Source organism: Paramormyrops kingsleyae, chromosome 17, assembly GCF_048594095.1.
Source record: "Paramormyrops kingsleyae isolate MSU_618 chromosome 17, PKINGS_0.4, whole genome shotgun sequence".
Classification (NCBI taxonomy): Eukaryota; Metazoa; Chordata; class Actinopteri; order Osteoglossiformes; family Mormyridae; genus Paramormyrops; species Paramormyrops kingsleyae.
In genome coordinates this window covers 19,077,053-19,099,717 of record NC_132813.1, presented here as the reverse complement: position 1 = coordinate 19,099,717, position 22,665 = coordinate 19,077,053, and the positions used below count along the sequence as shown (strand labels likewise).

Below are 22,665 nucleotides of genomic sequence, written 5' to 3'. Positions count from 1 at the left end.
GATGTAAATCCGATTGAAAATCTTCGGGGTTGGGGTGGTGCGGGTGTGGTGGGGTGCGAGTGTTTGGTGAATGTGGGTATCTGGGTATGAACGGCTCGTCGGCGATGCCGGCGCAGATGAGGCCCTAGACACCTCCTTGGGTTGGGGCAGGGGGGCGCTGCGGCGGGGGGCGGTGGTGCCCCCTGGGTGTTGGCGCCATGCGTCCGGGCACGCCTTGCCTGGCGCCCGCTGCCTTGCGGCACTGTGGACTATCGCCGCGCCCCCCCTGTCGGCCCGCATCCACCTACACCACACATAGGTAATGGGGGGTGATCAGCTATTCACCCCCCATCTCTCCTAATTACACGTTAGACGCCACACCAAGACATCACACCGCACCACACAGAGGGAAGGGGGGGCGATTAGCCACTCATCCCCCCCTCATTATCTTAACTGCATTTTAGACATACATCCATGTCACACCACTCCTCCACATAGGGCTTTGGAGGGTGGGGGGAGCTGGGCAGGTCCTGGGTCGGCTGCTTCTGCTGCCCGCAGCTGGACTGCACAGCTCCCTTCCCCTCTATTTTAACTCCACTTTAGACACTTAGGGCTTGGGGGGGCCGGTGGGTGTCTTTTCCCCATATGCTCCCCCATATCTCAACGACACCTTAGCTCACACACATGTACACCATCAATGATCAAGGTGGGTGGGGGGCGGTTGGGGGGCGGGCGGGTTGAGGGGTCCTGGGTGTGGCGGGGGCGGCGGGCGCCGGCAGGTGGGCTCGGGGGGGGGTCGGCTGCATCTGGGGGGTGCTGTCGGTCTCCGGCGGGGTGCCCGCTCGCCTGCGATCTGGGGGGGTGGGAAACATACTCTGGGCCGTCCACTGGGCAAGTCCAGGGCATCTGCGGCCGGACCTCAAAGACGAGCAGGTGTGACTGGGAGTGTGTGTCTGAGTGTGTGTATGAGTGCATGCATGGATCTGTGTGTCTGCATGTTGTCCTGGTACGGGGAGCACGTGGATGATGGGGCGGTGTGGGGGCGGCAGTGAGGGGACTTGGGGGAGGGAGGGTTGGGATCTGGGCTTGGGGGAGGGGGGGTCAGGGGCGGGTGTGCTTGGTGGCTCTTGGGGCGTCCCCCTGGTCCCCCGGGTGGGGGTCTTTGGGGGGGGCGGTTCTCCCTGGGGCTGGCCCGCGGGGTGTGCGGGTGGTCCGGGGTCGGGGCTCTGTCCGTGCCTGCGTGGCCGGCCTCCCGGGGGGGGGCGGCGCGCTGCCGCCTGTGGCCGTGGGGTTCCTGGCTCGTGCTCGCCGGTGGGGGGCGCCCGGTGCCTCCTTCCCTGCCTTCCTTGGGTGGGCGCGCAGCCATCCGGTGGCGGTGGGCCCGGGTACCTGGCCGCTGTGGGGCGGCTGGGTCCATGACCCGTCAGGGCTCTCCCGGCCGTCTGGGTGGCCTCGCACACACACTGGGAATCATTCCATGTTAACCTGCACACTCATACATACACTCACAACACACAAACATACACACATACACATATGCGTACACACACACATACACGTATGTGTACACACTCACACATACACGTACATATGCACACGCACACATACACACACTTTCATATCAACACACATACACTTAGAACGCACACACACATAGACATGCACGCACACACACACACACACACACAGACACAGACACACACACACACAGAGACACAGACACATACACACACAGACACACACACATACACACACGTGAGCCTAGGGCTCTCTTCCCCTATTTTATCCCTCTTTCCCCTTATCTGGGTGTGTGTGTGTGTGAGAGTGTGTGTGAAAGTTGGTGTGTGGCTTCCACTCCCTCCTCTCAGATGCAGATACGGGTACGACGATATTTAGACAGTGTTCCTGGTGGTCTGCTCATGCATATATATTTATTTTCTTTCGTTGGTATTAACGTATTTAATTCCAGAAGCAGATACTGGCACAAGCACATTCCCATGTCATAATGGTACCACTGGTTTCTTTGTGTGTATACTGTTTGTGTGTGTCCCTGGGTCTTATCTTTCAGATACAGCAGCTGGTGTGATGATACGGTGTAAAGCAGCAAGATGCAGAAGCTGTCCTCTTATTACTCTTTCCTTTTTGTTCTACTGTTTGTTATGTATTATTTCTCTTCCCTGTCTCTCTCTCTCTCTGACCCCCCTCCTTATTTTATTTTTATTATGTATTTATTTATTTTTCTACTTCCTCTGTCTCTCACCCCTTTCTCTCCTTTCTCACTTTCTCTCTCTGTCTCTTTCCCACTAACCCCCCCGTCAGCTCCGGCTTTGTGGCGCATTGACATAAAAATGATTAATAAAGAGTATACCTCAAGTAACAAGAGAAGCTTAAATCCGAAGCTCCACTTGTTAAAATAAAAGTGTTGGCACAATAAGGCACCCAGACTAACATCCTGCTTGCTAAACTGCCGGACACGACAAGGGGAAAAAAATCTTTGGTGGGATTTAAAGAAGGCAGTTGCAGCACGGAGGCCATCAAACATCACTGAGCTAGAGGCCTTTGCACGTGAAGAATGGGCAAAGATTCTGATGGAAAGGTGTAAGAAGCTTGTCAGCACTTACAGAGAATGTTTGTTAGAAGTTATAAAAGCTAAAGAATGCTCCACAAAGTACTGAAGCTGGGCGTTGAATAATACTGCACATGCATATGTGTTACAAGAGTTACATTTTTCAAATTCTGTTTGACTCAGATATGTATCAATAAATGTGCAGTCTTGTGCCCTCGTCTGCACAGCACACCAAAGCTGTCCAGATTCTGCTCACTTCAGATAGTATGCTGAGCTGTTTTTTTTTTTTTTATTTCTAGCAGTGTTTGGCAACGATATGTCTGCCAGATGTTGGTTTCTTTTGGATTGCAGAGATTTTAGGCAAAAAGACTATATTTAACATTTTGCACTGATTTGCACTATGTCTGCACAAGCCGCCATCTTGGTTCAACAAGGTGAAGAATGACTGGTCGGTGCACAACTGGAAGTGTTGTCTGCAGAGGTTAGGCTGAAAATGATGGCAGGCCTGGATGACAGCTAGAAGCTCATGGCAGGTCACACAGTAGTTCCTTCAAGGGCAGTTCAGCGTCTGGCTGAAGTAGCCTCTCATCCTGAGGCCTCACCTGGGACAGCACTGCACAAAGACTCTCGTTGCTGGCATTCGTGTCCACAGTGAAAGGGAGCATCAAGTCAGGGTACGTCAGCACTGGGGCCTTGGTTTGCACAGTGGTCAGAAGCCCAATCGAAGAGCTATCCCTCTTCTGAGAGCCGGTGGAGAGGTTTGGTTGTGCTGGAGAAGTCCTTCACAAACTGCTGGTAATCGGAGGCAAGACCCCGGAAGCTGCGGATGACGGTGGAGCTTTGCTGGCTGGTCCAGTCTTTCACCTCCACAATCTTCCCTGGGTCTGCCTACATGCCCTCACCGCTCACGATGTGGCCCAGGCACTCAGTCTTCTGCTGCAGGAGGGAACACTTCTGGGGGTTGAAATTCAGGGCAGCTTGGCAGACGGCAGCGAAGACAGTGATCAGGTTACTAAGCACTCTGTTGTAATCAGCAGCGTGGGCAAGCACATTGTGCAGGACCAAGACCCAGAAGTACCATAGACCCTGACTAATGGTAAACGTGGTCTTGGGTTGGGCATTTGGGGCCAGTTCAACCTGCCAAAAGCCACTTCGAAGGTCTAAGGACCTGAACCGCGTTTTGCTCTCCAAGTGCCACCATTATGATTGGCATTAAAATACAGCAGTATAGACCTTATTATATGTGTAAACAAATATAGTCTACACAATTTTATTCCTAATGTGAATAATATTTAGTATTTACTGTAATCCTCTGCCACAATCGAGTGACAACATTAACAACTGTACTGCATTAAAACATTCACAGCGGAGGGGGATATCATCTGTACTGCACTGAAAATTTAGGAATGATCACGTGACAGACACTTTTTCAATTATCTCCACACAGCGACACACAGCGACCGAAGTATCAATAATCACGTAGTTCTCGTTTCTGTTTTTGTTAGAGATAATTAATATTTATATAAAGTAGCCTACGCTGAAAGAACGCGCCCGAGAGAAATGCCCATACCGAGAAAAGCTTAGAAGCAAAGCGAGGACTCGGTATGAGGAAAAAATATCTTTCATAAACCACCTCGACCCGTATCAGCTGCCCAGGCTGGGATAAAGTCTGGGGCGGTTTGAAATAAATTCTGGATCGACACTGCATTTTAGCAGTGGCAGGGAGATAATTAACCAGTACCTATACTTTTGTTGACTGAGATTTGGTGACATTTTCAAAAGAAAATAGTAGTTTTTGAAACTTTACAAAATATCGGTGAACACTAGCCATGTCTTCCGTAGTCAAACACATAAGTCAGGATATTAGCTTTACTATATTGAGCATATTAAGAATAATAACTACATCGCATTCAAACACACAGCAGCTGTGAATATTATTAATAATGGATCTATACCAGCGATCAAAATACAAATGTTAAAATTATTGGTTATTGGCATTATCTTTATAAAACAAAATCGGTGCCTCCCGGTGTACCACTAGAGGGAGCCTGCATACCGCACTTTGAGAACCAAGGATCTAGTGCAGGGGTGGGCAGTCTTATCCAGAAAGGGCCACTGTGTATGTGGGTTTTCACTGCAACTCCCTAATTAGATTACCAATTAGAGGACTGATTGGCTGAATAGTCCTGACACCTGGGTTTGTACAGCTGACCTAAAGGTTACCCCAAAATCCTGCATATACAAGGGCCCTTTACGGATAAGACTGCCCACCCCTGGTCTAGTGCATTATCAGTCTGGGGCAGTGGACACAGACCTTCCAGGTCACGGCATTCAGACGTCAAAAGTTCATGTAAAATCCATGCAAAAATACTTGCTAACTGGCTCCCACTGCATGACAAAATAAAACTGATGGTTACTTATGGTCAGTTGGTAAAAAGAGATCCTGACCCACTACCTCTCCTTTATTTGGTTGTTGGGAAGAGGGCTACACTTGTTCATATCTGTAGGGACCCGTTCCTTGGCTATAGAGTTTCAGCAGTTCTTCAGAAGAAAAAGTTTTTGTGCTTAATCAGTCTAATCATGATAATGATAAGATTTGCAGGTTGGATTCAGGTGTTTTCTATTTGTAATATGTGTGTTAATTGATATTGTTTTTCCCACTCTCTGTATTTATGGTTTCTGAAACTGAATGACTGGAGAAGAAAGGACCAAGGTTTTGTAACGGCCAAGTCAAAGTGCAGCCCTCAAACCCACTGAGATGCTGTTCCAGGACCAAAATTCCTCCTAAGTGATGTGAGAAACTGAGACTCGCACATTAAACGATTACTTCATGTCATTGCTGCTTCTCCATCTTCGCCGTATTCCATGTTATAGAAATAATAAGTGGATTCTGTTATGTGTTGCAGTTAGATTTACCTGATATTATGGTATATTAACACCATATGTTTTTGTTATGTCCTGATATATAAATCCACAGAAGTGAAGAAATGGTGCAGTTTCTTCACTTCTTCATCTCACTCTGCCTGCCAAGGGACTGAGTAGTGAAAGGTGCTCTTAATGGGTCATCACAGTCTGTGTTGGCCTTGCACTGAATATGTCTTAATTAGTATATGAAAGGCCCCTCCTTGGATTGCCACCTTATCGTGGTGGAGGGGTTTGCGTGCCTCAGTGACCCTGGGGGCTATGTTGGATACCCGGGAGGGCCTCAGAGTAGAACCGCTGCTTCTTCACGTCGAAAGGAGCCAGTTAAGGTGGTTTGGACATCTGGTGCGGATGCCTCCTGGGCGGCTACCCGGAGAGGTTTTCCATGCATGTCCTACAGACAGACCCAGGACTCGCTGGAGGTATTATATCTCTCGGCTGGCCTGGGAACGCCTCGGCGTCCTCCCCGAGGAGCTGGTAGAGGTAGCTGGGGAGAGGGAGGTCTGGGTATCTCTCCTGAACCCCAGAACAAGTGGCAGATAATGGATGGGTGGATAGTATATGAATGGAGGTTAATTTTTTCATCTACCAGCAGGTTTTCTGTAGTTGTCACTCATTCTGATCTTCTTTCTGTGTTTTTGAGAGGTCTGATTGTGTCTGGCAGAGATGGGACATTCAGGTCCAGAAAGAACAAATCCAGACCAAGGTTTTGTTTCAACAAAGAGGTTGTGTATAAAGAGTCAGTCACAGAGTATTCTGCTGATTGGTTGAAACAAAACCCCGGTCTGGATTTGTACTTTTTGCACCTGAACTTTCCACCCCTGCCGTCTGGACTGCATAGCTGCGCATATTGCCATGACTCCAGCCGGCTGACCAGCACAGGGCAGAGGACCAGATCTTCTGCTGATCCCCAAACCAGCTTAACCAGTTCTGACAGCAAACCTGCAACTCATGGACTCATTACCGAGGTCAGTTTATGACCAGTGTTCTTCCAGCACTTTGATTAATAATTGAACCAACCCATGCACTTATCTATGATCTCTAGCCCTGTCTTTAATTGGCACTTTCCTTGATTGCTTGTATTGCTTTTCCCCAGTTAGCTCCTCTTGTCTGCATCAATAAACGTGACCTATTTCTCTATCCCTACCAGTCCGTCTCGGCTTCGGATTTGCCACCCTAATCTCAGCTCTGACACATATAGCGTCGTGGCAAAAAACGCCGCACTGCTGCCACAGAAGGCTTATCTGGTAATCGGCAGTGGCTGCAGTCCGTGAGCAGCTTCTCGCTGCTGCTCCTTCACAGTGTGTCATAAACCATCGTTTGGGAAATGGGTGCGGATCAGCCCCCACTGCATGTAATGAGTGTGAGCCAGTCATCGTCAGCTCCTTACAGAGCCAGAATCAAAACCCATAAACAACTCTCTGCATCTCTTCATTTTGTATTATGTGCTTTACTTATTTGTTACATTTATTAGTGATACTGCATCTGAGACCTGCTCAGGGATATGACAGGTTGATGGTGATGAGTTACTGGTCTGTATTGTTAAAAATCATGCAATGTCAGAATCCAGACTTGGTCTGAGTTGAATTGTCACTCATAACATTGATGTTTTTGGAATGTCTTGTATTCATCTTGGAAGTTTATTGAATTATTTTCATATCACTTGAGAAAACGAGAAGTAATTAAGTATAAAACTTGAACATTTATTGGATGACAGGAGCGAAAGGAAGGTCTTAATCCAGGATACAGGTTTTGTTATCCAACAACAAGAATTACAGTAAACTCCTATTTGCTCCTGTTCACAGGACCACAGAGTCATTTTGCTATTTTAACAGCTACAACTATCCAGTAGATTATAATGATAACAAGGAATATTAATCCAGTAACGATGCCAGAAATGTTCAGGATTTTGGCCGTGTGCGATGCCTGTTCAGCCCGCGTTGAGTCTCCTGCTGCATTTGCATCCCGAGCCTACAAACAGGTACATCATTTTAGCAGTATAATTTTTAATTGTTGTCCAGCATTCTGCATATTCAATAAAGGCTCTAGAGGTTGCTGAGTAAACCAAGAAAGGTTAATTTTTCATGAATTTTAACATACCTTTTTGTTATCGGTGGAGGTGCAAATATATTATTGTAAGTAGGATGTGTCAGTGCCGTACTTTTCATAAAAGTCAAACCTGACCCAAATGCCCTATGAGTCCCCAAATATTAAAGCTAAAGATAACCAGATGGCAAATCAATTCATTGTAATTGTAATCCTTCATTTTCCCTTTAAGTTTTTTTTGTTTTTATAAAAATGTCTTCTTGTGTTGTAAGCCAAACAGAATAAAAAATATTTTTTTAATGATGTTGAATATATATTAAAACACCAAAATGTAAGGTAGGCTATATATACATGTGAGAAAGCAGACTGTACAATTTAACATAATTTTAACCCCAGACAAAAAATATCTGTGATTATCAGTTTGATTTGATTACCAGTGCTGTCCTTGCAGCATATTTCTACATATGACATGTGCCCATTTAGTACTATTTATTAACCCTAGGGTGTTGAATACAAATTCATTTTGAAAACTACAGACCAAAAAATACCGTGAAACATGATAACTAATACTCTTTTTCAAAATGTCTCTACATTTATACTCTGCACATATTTTGTGAAGGAGGACATAAGATTTCCAATGGACACCATTTTTTCACTAATGTGACACCCATTTATTATTATTTATTAAGTTTAGTCTGTTTTATGAACTTACCCGTAAGGAGTAGATTATTGCAATGACTCCAAGTGGCAGGCAGCAGCAGAGTGTGTTGAAAATAGAGATGCCCAAGTAATCTTTGGTGGGGGCTGTGGATCCATTCATGGTGGCTGAAACTTCTGCAGCTCGCGCTGATCACACCAAGTCAAGTCTTCCGCTGTTCTCTGGCTTCACCTGGAGCAGCACTGAATGCTTCACTATGTGAATGAACTATAGGAGGATGTAGATGAAGAGGGCGTGCATGGTGTGACGAAACAGCTCAAGTTTTTTTTTTGTGCAAGAAATGTACCTTTTTTCACAGTTATGTTGTTCTCCAGGGGTAGGGCAAAATATCATCTGCTTACATTTATATTCACATTTATGCGTTATGCAGGCCAAATTACTTTAAGTATTGATTTGTCCAGTTTCATGAACTGAGGCAAATAAATTTTATTTATTTTTTTAAATAGAAACGTTAACGTTAAGATTGACGTTAGATAGATTCTTTTATTTTATTTTCTCCACTAACAGGAAAATTGTGAGATCTTAAGAAATTGAAGAATGTTAAGGAATACGGTTTATTATATATTATACACACACACACACACACACACACAGTTGCAATCATAAATATTTTAATGACAAAAAACTCAAATAACAAGAAACATTTATTGATACGTATCTGAGTTAATTTGAGAACAGAAGTTGACTTAACTTTGAAGATCAAATAAAAAATGTAACTATTATAATACATGTGCATGTGCAGTATTATTCAACCCCCAGCTTCAGTACTTTGTGGAGAATCCTTTAGCTTTTATAACTTCTAACAAACATTCTCTGTAAGTGCTGACAAGCTTCTTACACCTTTCCATCAGAATCTTTGCCCATTCTTCACGTGCAAAGGCCTCTAGCTCAGTGATGTTTGATGGCCTCCGTGCTGCAACTGCCTTCTTTAAATCCCACCAAAGATTTTCAATCGGATTTACATCTGGTGACTGAGAAGGCCACTCCAGGATGTTCCTGGATCTTTTTCTCAACCAAGCTTTGGTTGATTTGGAGGTGTGCTTGGGATCATTGTCTTGCTGAAAAGTCCAATGATCACCAAGGTGCAATATGTCAACAGGAGGCATCAAATTTCTCCTTAAAATGGCCTGGTATTTCTGGGAATCCATGATGCCAGGTACACGATCAAGATTCCCAGTTCCTGCCACAGAAAAACAACCCCAAATCATCAACGACCCACCTCCATGCTTGACTGTGGGGATGGTATTCTTCTGGTCAAAAGCCTGGCCTTTCACACGCCAGACATACTGCTGGTCCATATGTCCAAACAGTTCCAGGTTGGTTTCATCAGTCCATAGAACTCTGGAGTCTTATCCACATTTCTCCTGGCATATTCAAGTCGACTTTTGACGTTCCTTGTAGTCAACAGTGGAGTCTTGGAGTCCAGCCATGAAGTCCTTGTTTATTCAGTGCACGTCTTATAGTTGCCACTGAAGCACTTGTAGCAGCCTTCATCAGGTCATCCTGTAGGTGTCTTGCAGTCACACGGGGGTTTCTCTTAGTTGTCCTGACTACGTTGCTAAGGGCTCTTGATGAAATTTTGGGCTTTCTTCCACGGCCAGGTAGGTTTGCAGCTGTCCCATGCATTTTAAGCTTCTTTATGATTGTCCCAATGGTGTCTCTTGGAATGTTAAAGGTTTTGGAAATCTTCTTATACCCAAGGCCCTTCAGGTGTGATGAAATAACCACCTCTCTCAGCTTTTGTGGAAGATCCATTGTCTTTCCCATGATTGCAGCTCACCTTGAATACCTTCATGGGTGGGGTTTATATATGCATCACAGCTGAAGCAAATGAAGGATCTTTATAGAGTTCCCAAAGGCTTAATTATGGTTCAACTCCACTTTGAGCCATAAAAACCTGCAGAAAGCTGTATAAAACAACAATATTGTATGGGGTTGAATAATTGTGACCTGGCTATGTTAACAAAATATACTGTTACACACAAATGCTACATCATTCATTTTCTGTGTTGATTTTATGTTAAAATCTTTGGACGGTTGAATATTTCTGATTGCAACTGTGTGTGTGTGTGTGTGTGTGTATACACATACATATGACAGAATTCTATAGAATTCATAAATTATTAATATTTTGTATACAACAATGTATTGCCTGTTTAGTCATTATTTTAGGACTGGGTGGACTTAGAGGTTTTAGATAGATGGTGTCAAAAAGTGTTGTATTATCTCTAGTAATGTTTGGTGTTGCATAAAGTTGGAAAAAAAGAAAATTCAACAGGAGAAAAAAGCTTAATCTCTTTGCTGTCTTAGCACCCATCAGAACCCATCTATCCATCTTCTGAGTGCTTATGCAGTGCAGTGTCACAGTGATCCTGAGCCATATTGCAGGTAGCACACAGCATGTTAGCATGGATGTCGTGCAGCACAGGGCACACACACTATGGCCAATCTATCCATGCCATTTCCTAACTTCATCTTCTCGACTGCTGGGGCAAATCGGAGTAGCTAAGGAAGCTCATGCAACATGGGATGATGTGCAAACTGTGGACCCACAGAAGGGGGGGGGGGGGGGGTTGCGATGCAATTTGATTCCAGTCCCCAGCGTTGGAGGTGTGAGGCAACAGTACTGCCCACAAAGTTACTATGGCAAAGATAAATATGCTTCTAAATTAGTGCATTTGTCAGTTAGCAATCTTACGACATTCAGCAAAGATTCAGGTTAATCATTAGCCAATGGAGACTGAAACATTCCTGGAATGTTTCATAGTAGAGTTTTTGAGCAAGACTGTAACACAATTACTGTTATACACTGAGTACAATGATACATCCAGGACCTTAAGTCTTGAAATTGTCACTTGTGGATTGCTGTGGTCATTCATGCAGTTCTGGTTAGTACAAGGCAGTATATTTGGCATATCTTTTTATCTTGCCTATTCACTAAGTGAGTAATTTATTTTCTGGTTAGGATTATGTTGAAAACTGTCTATTCAAATCAGTTGTGTTTTAAATTTCCTGATTGTGACAGATTAGGTTTGTTCGGGGAGGTTTGTTTGCTGAGAAAGTGACAAATGTTATTCAATGAAACAATTGGATCTGTAAAAAAAAATGCAACCCTCCACCTGTAGCTGATGCCATAGGGCATGTCATCCATGTTAACAGAGTTTTTACAGTAGGCCTATATAAACAAACTTTCAGTAAATGCAGTACATGAATTTCAGTCATTTTTGTTATCAAGTAAGATGTTACTCCAACTTTTCATGTGCTTCAGTAAGAATAGTCCATCCATCCATCCATCCATCCATATATTTCCTATATCCACTTGTCCTCTGCAGGGTCAGACTGGTTCAGAGCCTATCCAAGAAACTATGGATGCTTCCTGATGACACAGGCAGAAGGGGCACACACTCCAGGGCAGAGACTTGGTGAGGCAACCTTGCAAAACACTGTGCCTCTGTGCCACTCCTTAATGAGAAAAATAATAATTTTACGTATCACTCCTCTTAACTCCTGAAATAATTAATGTCTATTTTTCTGGGAAAAGAGTTCAGACCACCTAATAAACTCACCCAGTGCATTTTAATGAAAACCACCGAAATAACTCGCTTCTATTGTGACAACTTGGATAGAAACATATGCACAGGATCTATTATTGTATTTAATCCAATATCTGCCATTGAGCTAGAGAAATCACAAATGTGTGCAAAAACCAAAGATGTTAGTATCTACCTAGACTATCCAGATTTTAATGCAGTTCATGGAGCCACCATCCATAAGCATTCAATGATGTAATTTAATTGAGCAAAGATTTATATGTATTGTGTTTGATTGATCTCCTCCTGTGACTTTTCAAAATGCCCATTGCCCATTGTGATTTCATTTAAAAAATTACCTTTGCTACATACGTCCGAGGCTGGACAAATATCCCTGCATGTTGTAACTTCCTTATGTTACAATGCAGCATTGCAACATGCATATACAACACAGTGTATTTTTGTGTAATCTCATTGCTACCATTTGCAGTGCAGTAAACCATTGTTAATTGTTAATGAGTCAAAAGCAACTTTAGCGAACAATCCAACAATCTAAGGCATTCTGTAACTCAAGACAACATGTCAAAAGGCATTCTATTCTCTAGAACAGGGGTGTCAAACTGCAGTCCTGAGGGGCCGGAGCCCTGTGTAGCTTAGTTCTTTCCCTGTTCTACCACAAATAATTCAGCTCAACAGCTATGTGGTAATTAGCACAACAAGTTGAATCAGGTGTGTTAAACGAGGGGAAACCCAAAAATGTGCAGGGCTCCGGCCCTCCAGGACTGGAGTCTGACACCTGTGCTCTAGAACAAGGATGTTATGAAGGCATCTGTATATCTTGCTCTTATAAGAATATGTTTCCCTGCCATTCAACTGACATATCTAAAACATTTCTGTATTTTTAGAGGCAATGCACTCACCAATTTCACCTTCCCCACCCCCAGAGAAAAAATTAAATGGCCAGACCCCCCCCCCCCCCCAAAAAAAAAAGTTTCTACCCAAAGTTACACCCTTGACTCGTCTCTGCATTTCTTAGTAACATATCTACTTTGAACAGGGGCATAACTAGAACTTCGGGACCCCCTAAAAATGTCAGCTTGCTTCCCCTCATTATTACATTTTATAATTTTACATACTCAGGATTCCTTTGTAAAGTTCCCAACCCCCTGAATCAGCCAGGATATCCCTGCTCCCACTGTTATGTTACATGTTAATAACTGGTTGACATGAGTAAGGATTCCTATGTACTGACGTACACAAGGCATATAAATCATCTTGTATCATGAACCTGTTGATCGTCTAATTGCCGCACCGTCTAAAAATAACTAATAAGTTTTTAAGTACCCAAAATTTACCACCAGGGGGCACGATTTTAACAACTATCAACAAACCACATTTATCCAATATAATAAATAATATAATATGACTAAACAAATGAGTCGAACTCAAATTATGGTGACTGTCCAATGTGTGATTAAAGTTATAAGAGACAAGATTTACAGATTTAAAACTTCATGGCAAAGTGAGACTACGCGAAATGCGCAGGCGGAATTCGTAGTTACCATGGAGACAGCGACAGCGTACTTTTGTTTGCCCCGCTAACTATACGCTTTTTTCTTTTCTCAGAAGTCGCTGTGGCTGCAGTTATTTCCCCGAAATGAGTTTCACAACAGATCTAGGCAGAACAGATAAGCTGAAAGAGAGTGAAGATATGAAGAAATTTCTCAAAAATGTTGATGAGATAAGTACGTGCCTGTATTAGGCCTACTACATTATAACATACGTTGTTTTTTTCGGTGTATTTTTTGTGTCACTAGTGAAATATCATTTGTCTATCACCTTTACCAAGTAAAACCATTTATCACATTTAAAATTAGCGAAATTTTAAGTCGTGAGACATACAAACGTAAGGCTATTTTTATAAACTCTAATTACGGGTTATTAATTGCTTCTTATGGTATCAGCCCGATTAGAATAGAATAGCCTTTATTGTCATTGTACCAGGTACAACGAAATTGGATTGCCACTCCCTTGGTGCAAAATACAACACAATAATAATGTTAATTTAAATATAAAAACGTACAATTAAAATACTATAGAATAATATGTACAAATGTATACCGAAAAAGAATAGCAGCATTTATATAAAACAGTGTATAGTTTAGTTTCAGTGCATTATGTTAAATCCCGAAGTATCAATTTATATTTTTTACCGTCTGTAGATCAATGTAGATGAACGTTTTGTTATTTGTTGTTTTTTGTCATTTGCTTGTCTTTCATATGTTTCATATGTTACGTATGCATGTCTGCCACATTGTTCTCCTGCCGCGTATAACCTTCTCACGATGTCTATATGTAGTGCGTCCTGCGTGCTTGTCGACTACAGTATATCGCCTGTCCTTCACAAGACCTTGATGGCGTTTGCCTTCTCTAACCACATTGAAGGCGATCTGATGAAGGAGCTGAGCTCCTCTGATGTGGAGAGGCAGGAGAAAGCGGTGCAAAAGGCAGACCGCCTCATGTCCGCCTGGGAGGACAGCGATCCGGGCAGGACGCGACGTAACCACACCGTCATCAACAGCAGTCCCTCTCCGCATCCGACCGCTCAAGAACATCCATCAGTAATAATTATCAGTCATTTCTATATTATGTTTAATCTTTTAAGTATCACTTTACTTGAGGGGAGCAAGCAACGTATTAATTCTGTTACTATACTGAAGTACAAAATCATGAACAAAAATAGTAACTGCATTAAACTCATGAACTGTTATGACTGATTAACGATGAACTTGTGATCAGTACGTAACACATACTTAAAGTTTCTGGCTAATTAATCCATTCAGTAAGAGTGTACTACTGCATTATTTGCGCCCCCTCAAGTAAAGTGTTACCATCTACTCAAATGAAAGACTTTGTGTATATTGCAATACATCTATTTGAGTGCCTCCATGCATATTTAATATGATAAAAAGTATTTGAATAAGTTATTGCAAAAAGGATAATAATAATGTCATTATTTTTTTGTCTCATTTTCAGAATTATTCTGATTTAACTTCAGGTGAGTTTCATTTATTTCAAAATCTAAATCAGGACCCAAGACCATGGTAAAATCTGATGGCCATGTTGAACAAAATGCAATTTTTACCCCAGACAGTGTATTAAAATATAGCCTACATGGTTTTCCCCCCTCAATAACACCATTTTGTCTCTGACACAAATTTGTCCATGTATGGACAGGTTTACTATCCCTGATCTCAGTCAGTCGGAAGAAAGTGTACAAATGAATGGTAATGTGCATCATGCTCCACTAAACACCGCACCTTGAAGTGCTGCTCTCCTTTTTATTTCTGAGCAACTACTTTTGTAAAATGGGCTCTTTTAGATACAATTTCATGTTTTATGATTTCCTCTGAACTTTTTTTTTATGTTCCTGCCTTCTTTTGTCCAGTCTGGCAGTACAAGTCCTTGTGAAACTATCTGAGCATATTTTGTAAACTCTGTAGAATAATTTTAATGACTTCTTGGGGATGTGTGTGTGTGTGTATGTTTTCTTCAGAGAGTTTTATGAAGGTTTTAGAAATGGATTCAGAGGACAGGAGAAAAAGGAGGAAGGAAAATGAAAAGATAGCAAACGGTGTGTACAAAGCTAATATATACACACATGCACACGTTTGTATGTACTGTATGTATCTACTTATGTTTGTATGTAATGGCATGCATTTGTGATTATATATATGGCGTTATGTTTATACATTTGATTATAAACAATAATCTCATATGTCTATGTGTCCATATGTCCATATGTATGAAACTTCTTGTCTGTGTGTATCAGCCTTCAAGGTGAAGGGGAATGAGGCTTTTGCCCAGGGAGACTATGAGGCCGCAGTACAGCAGTACACTGCTGGTCTCAATGCCCTTCGAGACATGGAGGTCCTGTATACCAACAGAGCACAGGTACATGATGTACACAGACACTGAATAGGTAGGGCACAGGTCAAGCACAGGTAAACACTGTACAGATGTAGGGCACAGGTCATCCTATACAGATGTAGGGCACAGGTCATGCACATGTACACATCGCACAATGAAGGGCACAGGTCAAGCACAGGTAAACCCTGTACAGGTGTATGTCACAAGTTAAACACAGGTAAATATTGTACATGTGTAGGGCACAGGCTAAGCGCAAGTACACACTGTACAGATGTATGGCACAGGTTAAGCACAGTTCAACCCTGTACAGATATATGGCGCAGGTCATGCACAGTTAAACACTGTACAAATGTAAAGCACAGGTCACACAGTGAAACACTTTACAGATATAGGACACAGGTCACGCATAGGTAAACACTGTAGAAATAACAGGGCATAGGTTAAACACAGGAACACACTGTATGGATATAGGGCACAACTTAAGCACAAGTAAACACTGCACGGAAGCAGGGCACAAGTGAAGAGCAGGCAAACACTGTTCAGATATAGGGCTTAGGTCAAACCCAGGTAATCATTGTGCAGTTGGAGGGCACAGGTTAAGCACAGGTAAACACTGTACATGCTGACGATGTGTAGCTTCTGCTGTTATTTCATCTTTTGATGTTGAACTTCACATGCAGGAGGCTATAGAGTCTCCCATTAATATCATGTCTTTAATGAATAATACAATACCTTTAATGAACACATAAAGATTTGGTTCTGAGAGGAGGAGCATTAAGAACTTAAACTGTATGAAAACTTGACTTTTCTCTGCCAGGCCTTTATCAAACTGAGGAAGTACAAAGAGGCCATTAGTGACTCTGAGTGGGCACTCAAGGTACGTCTCCCTGGGAGAGAAGGGTCAATCTCTCACACCATCGTTCTGCAGGCGCTCGTACAGGTTAATGCTCCCTACCGGAGGAGTGGAGACTCAAAGCCAAGACGGGGAAAACACTGTACAATTACACTATGTGATTCTACACGCAAGGACATCTACCATGAAAAGGCTACCCCTTTGTGTTTTGAGGGGAACAGAAGTACAAAAATATGGTGTTAGGTGAATCCCATTCAGAATGTCCTCTGCCTTGTGCCCTTTGCTTCCGGGGATAGCTAGTCTACATTGGATATGCAGTTTGGATGGATGGATGGATGGATGGATTGATTGTTGGGTGGATGTTTTGATTTCTTCTGTACATCTACATTTCCCACCTCCGTGTTACAGTGGTCTTTAACTAGTAACTAGTCAAAGAAGCTACTAACTCTCTCTTCGCAAGCATTTGAGTGTACTTTGTCAAATTGTAGTATAGTTTGAAGCTGTCCAGTGAGTAAAGAAGGACAGAAGGCACAGGACACAAAGCTGCAGGTCACACCCACCTTATGTTCGGCCTTCTCTTCCCTGCAGTGCAATGAGAAGAGCATAAAGGCCTTTGTGCTCATGGGAAGAGCACACACAGCGCTGCAGGAATACACAGAGGTGAGGCTCCCCCCGTCTCCCTCTCCTCAGAGCCTCCCCCTCTACTCACCATAAAGCAGGCGATGGCATCCTTCAGAACACCGTCAAATGTGGAGCACGAGACGTGATCACAGCACGTGGCACATCTGTTTTGTCTAAAATACATTTTCTGCATTTCTCAAGAAAGCCTCTTTTTCTGTCGTACCTTTTAGAAAGCCCTTTTTGCTGACTCACTTCTTCTACCCGCGTTGAAATTCTCTAGTTTCTGGCTGAATACTTAAAGGCTCTCACCTTGTCCTCCATACAACGCAGTCATGCATATAATTACCTTCTCAAGAAGGCCCTTGCTTTAACAGCATTTTGTCTGTGTTGTAGAATTCACCCTGAATTTCCCAGCATTCCCCCTAATACCCTTTGTGACACTGTATGGATACAGTATGTGGCCCGATTCACTGAAGCTCGCTTGCCATTGGAAGTACTGATGTTTTCTGGGCTTTTTTTAACATCACCAGCCACAAAGCTTCCCCAGCTCTTATCAGACAGCTTGTTTCAGCTTCCCTTTCTTACAAGAGCTTTGTGCGTTTTCAGGCACGGCTTTGCTATCAACGTGTCCTTGACATCGAACCTGGCAGGGCCGCCATGATAAAAGGTAAAGGGTTGTATTTCTTTTAGAAATTTTTCACAGAAGACCCGCTGACCACCTGAAAAGCAAGTTGTGCTTTTGTGATGGATTACCTTAATAATCCTTAGACCAGTTTGAACTTGTATTACCTTAAACGTACTGTAACTATTGACCATTCTGGAGTCATTCGCCTACTTACAGTACAAAGGGAAAAGGTAGGAAGGTACGTGTGTGGATTGGTTATTCCTGTGTGTCACTGGTCACATGACCATAGAGTAGGAAGTGATGGCTTATTTGTGGATCAAGCAAAGTCCCAGCATTGGATTGATATTGTGTAAATCATTGTTTTTGGGGATGTTTCACCTTGTCCCTGGATGCTCAACAGAGAAAATACATCATCCAAATTCCAAAGTGGTAAAACCATATAACCAGACTGTTACAATTCTTTTATTTTTACAGATGCTCTCCTGCTTTTCACAATCGCACTTTCCTTTGCATAATCTGATGGAAATTGCATAATTATTGCCTGTAAAAATAAGCTGAAAAGCTTCACCAAGAACCTGTCATATTTTAGTTAACAGAAGCAATGCACAATGGACTGTTAGTTTATATGAATAAACTTAAGTCCCTGGGTTAAGAATGTGTGACTTACGGACAGCTCGTGCTGACGAACGGACTGCCGTAAAGACTATTTCATATTCAAAATTCAGGTTAAATGCAATGGTTCATAATGAAGTACGCATACACTGCTTTGTGAACAACTCTTGTGAAAACATTCTGCGGTTTCAGCAGTTTGTCTGTTCAAGGTTCAGCACAGTACTGTACGTAGGTACTTTTATTATGTACTGTATTATTACTAGTATTATGTACTGTATTATTACTATTATTATCTACTGTATTATTATTGTTCCAACTTACCGACAAATTCAACTTAAACACAAACTCAGGGAACAGTTCTTGTTTGTAACCTGGAGATGGCCTGTAGATGAATATTCAGTTTACAGGGATCCTAATGAAGTCTCTGTAGGGACGTACTTATCCCGGGATCTGCTGATACCCTTAGAATGGGTTCAGGTGAGGGTTTCCATGGTATCTCAACCTGGGGGGGCTCCTGACTGCATTCTGCTCTCCTAGAGTATCTGACTCGCGTGGACCTGCAGGAGAAATCAGACGGCCAGGAGAGAGTGGCCCGAGTGGAGCTGGGTCAGGGGACGGAAAGGGCCTCTGCGGTGAGAGAGCTGCTGAAAAAGATGGAGAAACCAGACAAGGCTGCCCTGTACTACTGTGGAGGATTGGAGGCTCTGACGGACGCTGTGGCTGACAGTGAGTGGCGATATAGGTGTGGATGGAGTGTGTGGATGACAGCGAGTGTGGATGTAGGTGTGGATGGAGGGTGTGGCTCACAGTGAGTGCGGATGTAGGTTTGGATGGAGGGTGTGGCTGACAGTCAGTGTGGATGGAGGGTGTGGCTGACAGTCAGTGTGGATATAGGTTTGGATGGAGGGTGTGGCTGACAGTCAGTGTGGATGGAGGGTGTGGCTGACAGTGAGTGGGGATGTAGGTGTGGATAGAGGGTGTGGCTCACAGTCAGTGTGGATGTAGGTGTGGATGGAGGGTGTGGCTCACAGTGAGTGCGGATGTAGGTGTGGATGGAAGGTGTGGCTGACAGTCAGTGTGGATGTAGGTGTGGATGGAGGGTGTGGCTGACAGTCAGTGTGGATGTAGGTGTGGATGGAGGATGTGGCTCACAGTGAGTGCGGATGTAGGTGTGGATGGAAGGTGTGGCTGACAGTGAGTGTGGATGTAGGTGTGGATGGAGGGTGTGGATGACAGTGAATGGGGATGTAGGTGTGGATGGAAGGTGTGGCTGACAGTCAGTGTGGATGTAGGTGTGGATGGAGGGTGTGGCTGACAGTGAATGGGGATGTAGGTGTGGATGGAGGGTGTGGCTGACAGTGAGTGGGGATGTAGGTGTTGATGGAGGGTGTGGCTGACAGTCAGTGGGGATGTAGGTGTGGATGGAGGGTGTGGCTGACAGTGAATGGGGATGTAGGTGTGGATGGAGGGTGTGGCTGACAGTGAATGGGGATGTAGGTGTGGATGGTGGGTGTGGCTGACAGTGAGTGGGGATGTAGGTGTGGATGGAGGGTGTGGCTGACAGTCAGTGTGGATGTAGGTGTGGATGGAGGGTGTGGCTGACAGTCAGTGTGGATGTAGGTGTGGATGGAGGGTGTGGCTGACAGTGAATGGGGATGTAGGTGTGGATGGAGGGTGTGGCTGATAGTGAGTGGGGATGTAGGTGTGGATGGAGGGTGTGGCTGACAGTGAGTGGGGATGTACTGTAGGGTTAGGGCCACTCTAACGCACCATCATGTGTTTCACTGCTTGGGAAATACAACTCCCTTTCCGAAAAAGTTTGGACGCTGTGGAAAATGTAAATAAAACAGAATGCAATTGTTTGCAAATCATATAAACCCATATTTAATTGAAAATATAACAAAGAAAACATATCAAATGTTGAAACTAAAAAACTGTATTATTTTATGACAAATATTTTGTTTTATGACCAATATCTGAGAAATCAAAATTTCTTTTTGGAAATCATGGACACTAAAGAGGAGAGGGACCATCCAGCTTATCAGAGGACTGGTCAAAGGCCAGTGTAACCCAGCTTAAAATGGGGCAGAGAGGAAAAAAATATATGCAAAAACCCCAAAAATACAAAGAAAGGGGGAAATTTATTGATTTTAGTTAGTTTTAATTTTTTTAATATACATTTTGTTTTTTATCTGTGTTGGGGACTGACATATCACTTTAAGAGTGGGAAATGGTATAAAATGCTGAAATAAAATGTAGGGATGACTGGGCCAATCAGAGGTGGTCTGGTCTAAGCAAGGAGGTTTTTTTTTCCGTGATAAAGAAGCCATGTTGGCAGAGTGATAGGAGTTGGGGAAAGGAAAAAAAAAGAACGGGACGCAAAATAAAAAAAAAAAAGAAAGAAAGAAAGAAAAAAGAAATCATTAATACTTGCCTTAAAGTTATTCAACTTTTCGTGTTGAGAGAGAAAACCAGGTTCTGTCAAAAGGACTTAAAAATATTGGTCGGGTTTTTTTATTGGGAACCTTCGGCCTCAGCGCTGCAGAGATCCTAACTGCGATGGCGAGCCACCCAGTGAACTCCACTTTGGACATTGAGCTAAGTTTTTTCTTCACCTGAGGTCACCAACGGTGACTGAAATTAATCGGTGTACCTCTATTATTTTATTTTCTTTTGTTTTGTTTTGTGTTACTTCTCCAATTGTCATTTGTACATCTGTCCCTGTATTTTTGTCGTTGGAAATTGATATTGTACGGAGGTCAGAAGTGGTAATCATATGGTTTTGGGAATTTCTATTTTATTTAAAGAAGAAATATAATTTAAAAGGGGAGTAAACTCATTGTGCCCTTTGGCAAGATACCTTTACTACAATTGTTTTTTCTGTATATGTATTTAGGTGGGTGTGTATGTGTATATATATATATATATATCTATTTTGATTTTTCTTCCCCTCCCTCTTTATTTTTATTTTTTTTTCCCTCAGTAAAAGTGAGGTGTAAAAAGTTCTCTGAAGTCTGTGGTCGGGACTGCTCCTTTGTCACTGCTCCCACCGAACTTAGTACACTGGTCCCTGTACACCTACCACTCGCCGTAGTGAGTGGAACTGGGGTTACAGTAAACTTGGCGAGCCAGCCAGGAGCAGTGGGTAAGCATCCTCTACCACAGACAAGCTGAAACTTACCAAATTGGAAAAGAAAAAAAAAAAACCTGATCAATATGGAGATAGTAGATACTGAGAACATTAAGGTCCCTAATTCGGTTCTTGTTAGTGGCATCACAGACACTGAAATTGATAGTGAACTAGTTGACTTCTTGAGCAAATATGGCACAGTGTTAAGAGTCATACGTGTGGACAACCCTAAATCAGAGTTCCACAAAAATGTGATAGCTGAGTATGATAGTGGCCTTGCACTGAAGATTCTTGAGTCATTGCTACCTCTAACCTTTGAAAGTCCCAGCAAGCCTGGTGTAACGTTTAAGTTAAGGGCACTCTCAAAAGTGTACCTACCAACCGCAGCTGGTAATGCTACAGAGGACTATTTAGTTAGACTACAGAGGATTGCTAGGATGAGTGGAAGGTCGTTTGATGATGTTTTGAAGGAGGAGTTAGCGAGGTGCAGCGAAATTTTCGCATCCCAGCCGGATGCTGTTCCGGATGAAACCATAATGCAGTCTCGTCCGCAAGGTCAACGTGAATCTGTCCCCGTGCCCAGTAGTGAGATGACAGTGGAGACTGAACCCTCTCAGTCCAGAGAAGTGGGCTTGAAAAAGATAAGAAATGAGGAACCCTCTGCTGCAAAGCTGTCTGCAAAGAACAGATGTCCCCCTATGATTTCAGTAAGTGACATTAATCCCCCTGAGATTCAACGCGTTATTGTAGAGCACATTGTGAAAAATGAAGGAGGGGGATCGCAAATGCATGCACCTCTAAGGCTCAGAGTTTTCTCTGGTAGAGGGCCTCGCCCAAGCAATGAAGCTGACTATGAGACATGGCGAACCAGTGTCGAGCTCCTCATGCAAGATCCAACTCTGTCTGACCTACAACGGTCACGGAGGATTCTTGACAGTTTACTTTCCCCCGCATCAGATGTTATCAAGCCTCTAGGACCCCAAGCCTTACCTGCTGCTTACCTCAATATCCTTGATTCTGCTTTCGGCACGGTGGAGGACGGGGATGAACTCTTTTCCAGGTTTCTGAACACTGTGCAGAATGTGGGAGAGAAGCCATCCCTGTATTGTCAGCGCCTACAGGTAGCGTTGAGT

The 22,665-nt window shown here is 43.3% G+C and overlaps 2 protein-coding genes across 4 annotated transcripts in view; one reads left to right on the top strand and one right to left on the bottom strand.

The window, feature by feature from the left end:
• Positions 1–7,149: 7,149 nt before the first annotated feature.
• LOC111851353 (dispanin subfamily A member 2b-like) lies at positions 7,150–8,433 on the bottom strand. The gene is made up of 2 exons (XM_023826201.2): positions 8,226–8,433; positions 7,150–7,438 (listed from the first exon to the last, which is right to left on the bottom strand). Exons 1-2 carry the CDS (start codon positions 8,331–8,333, stop codon positions 7,283–7,285), a joined length of 264 nt encoding a protein of 87 aa, XP_023681969.1. The 5' UTR covers positions 8,334–8,433; the 3' UTR covers positions 7,150–7,282.
• A 2,595-nt stretch (positions 8,434–11,028) lies between these two features.
• The window catches only part of LOC111851374 (tetratricopeptide repeat protein 12), a 35,626-nt gene continuing 23,989 nt past the window's right edge, over positions 11,029–22,665 (top strand). For 2 of the 3 annotated variants that reach the window (XM_072701226.1, XM_072701225.1), the window contains exons 1-11: positions 11,029–11,119; positions 11,564–11,653; positions 13,391–13,506; positions 14,207–14,382; positions 14,798–14,819; positions 15,318–15,395; positions 15,594–15,715; positions 16,509–16,568; positions 17,133–17,204; positions 17,772–17,832; positions 18,940–19,128. In XM_072701226.1, coding sequence (XP_072557327.1) covers positions 11,109–11,119; positions 11,564–11,653; positions 13,391–13,506; positions 14,207–14,382; positions 14,798–14,819; positions 15,318–15,395; positions 15,594–15,715; positions 16,509–16,568; positions 17,133–17,204; positions 17,772–17,832; positions 18,940–19,128 — 997 coding nt within the window. In that variant the 5' untranslated portion in view covers positions 11,029–11,108. Of the gene's footprint in view, positions 11,120–11,563; positions 11,654–13,387; positions 13,507–14,206; positions 14,383–14,797; positions 14,820–15,317; positions 15,396–15,593; positions 15,716–16,508; positions 16,569–17,132; positions 17,205–17,771; positions 17,833–18,939; positions 19,129–22,665 lie in introns of all 3 variants that reach the window. The other variant, XM_072701227.1, reaches the window with a different exon arrangement.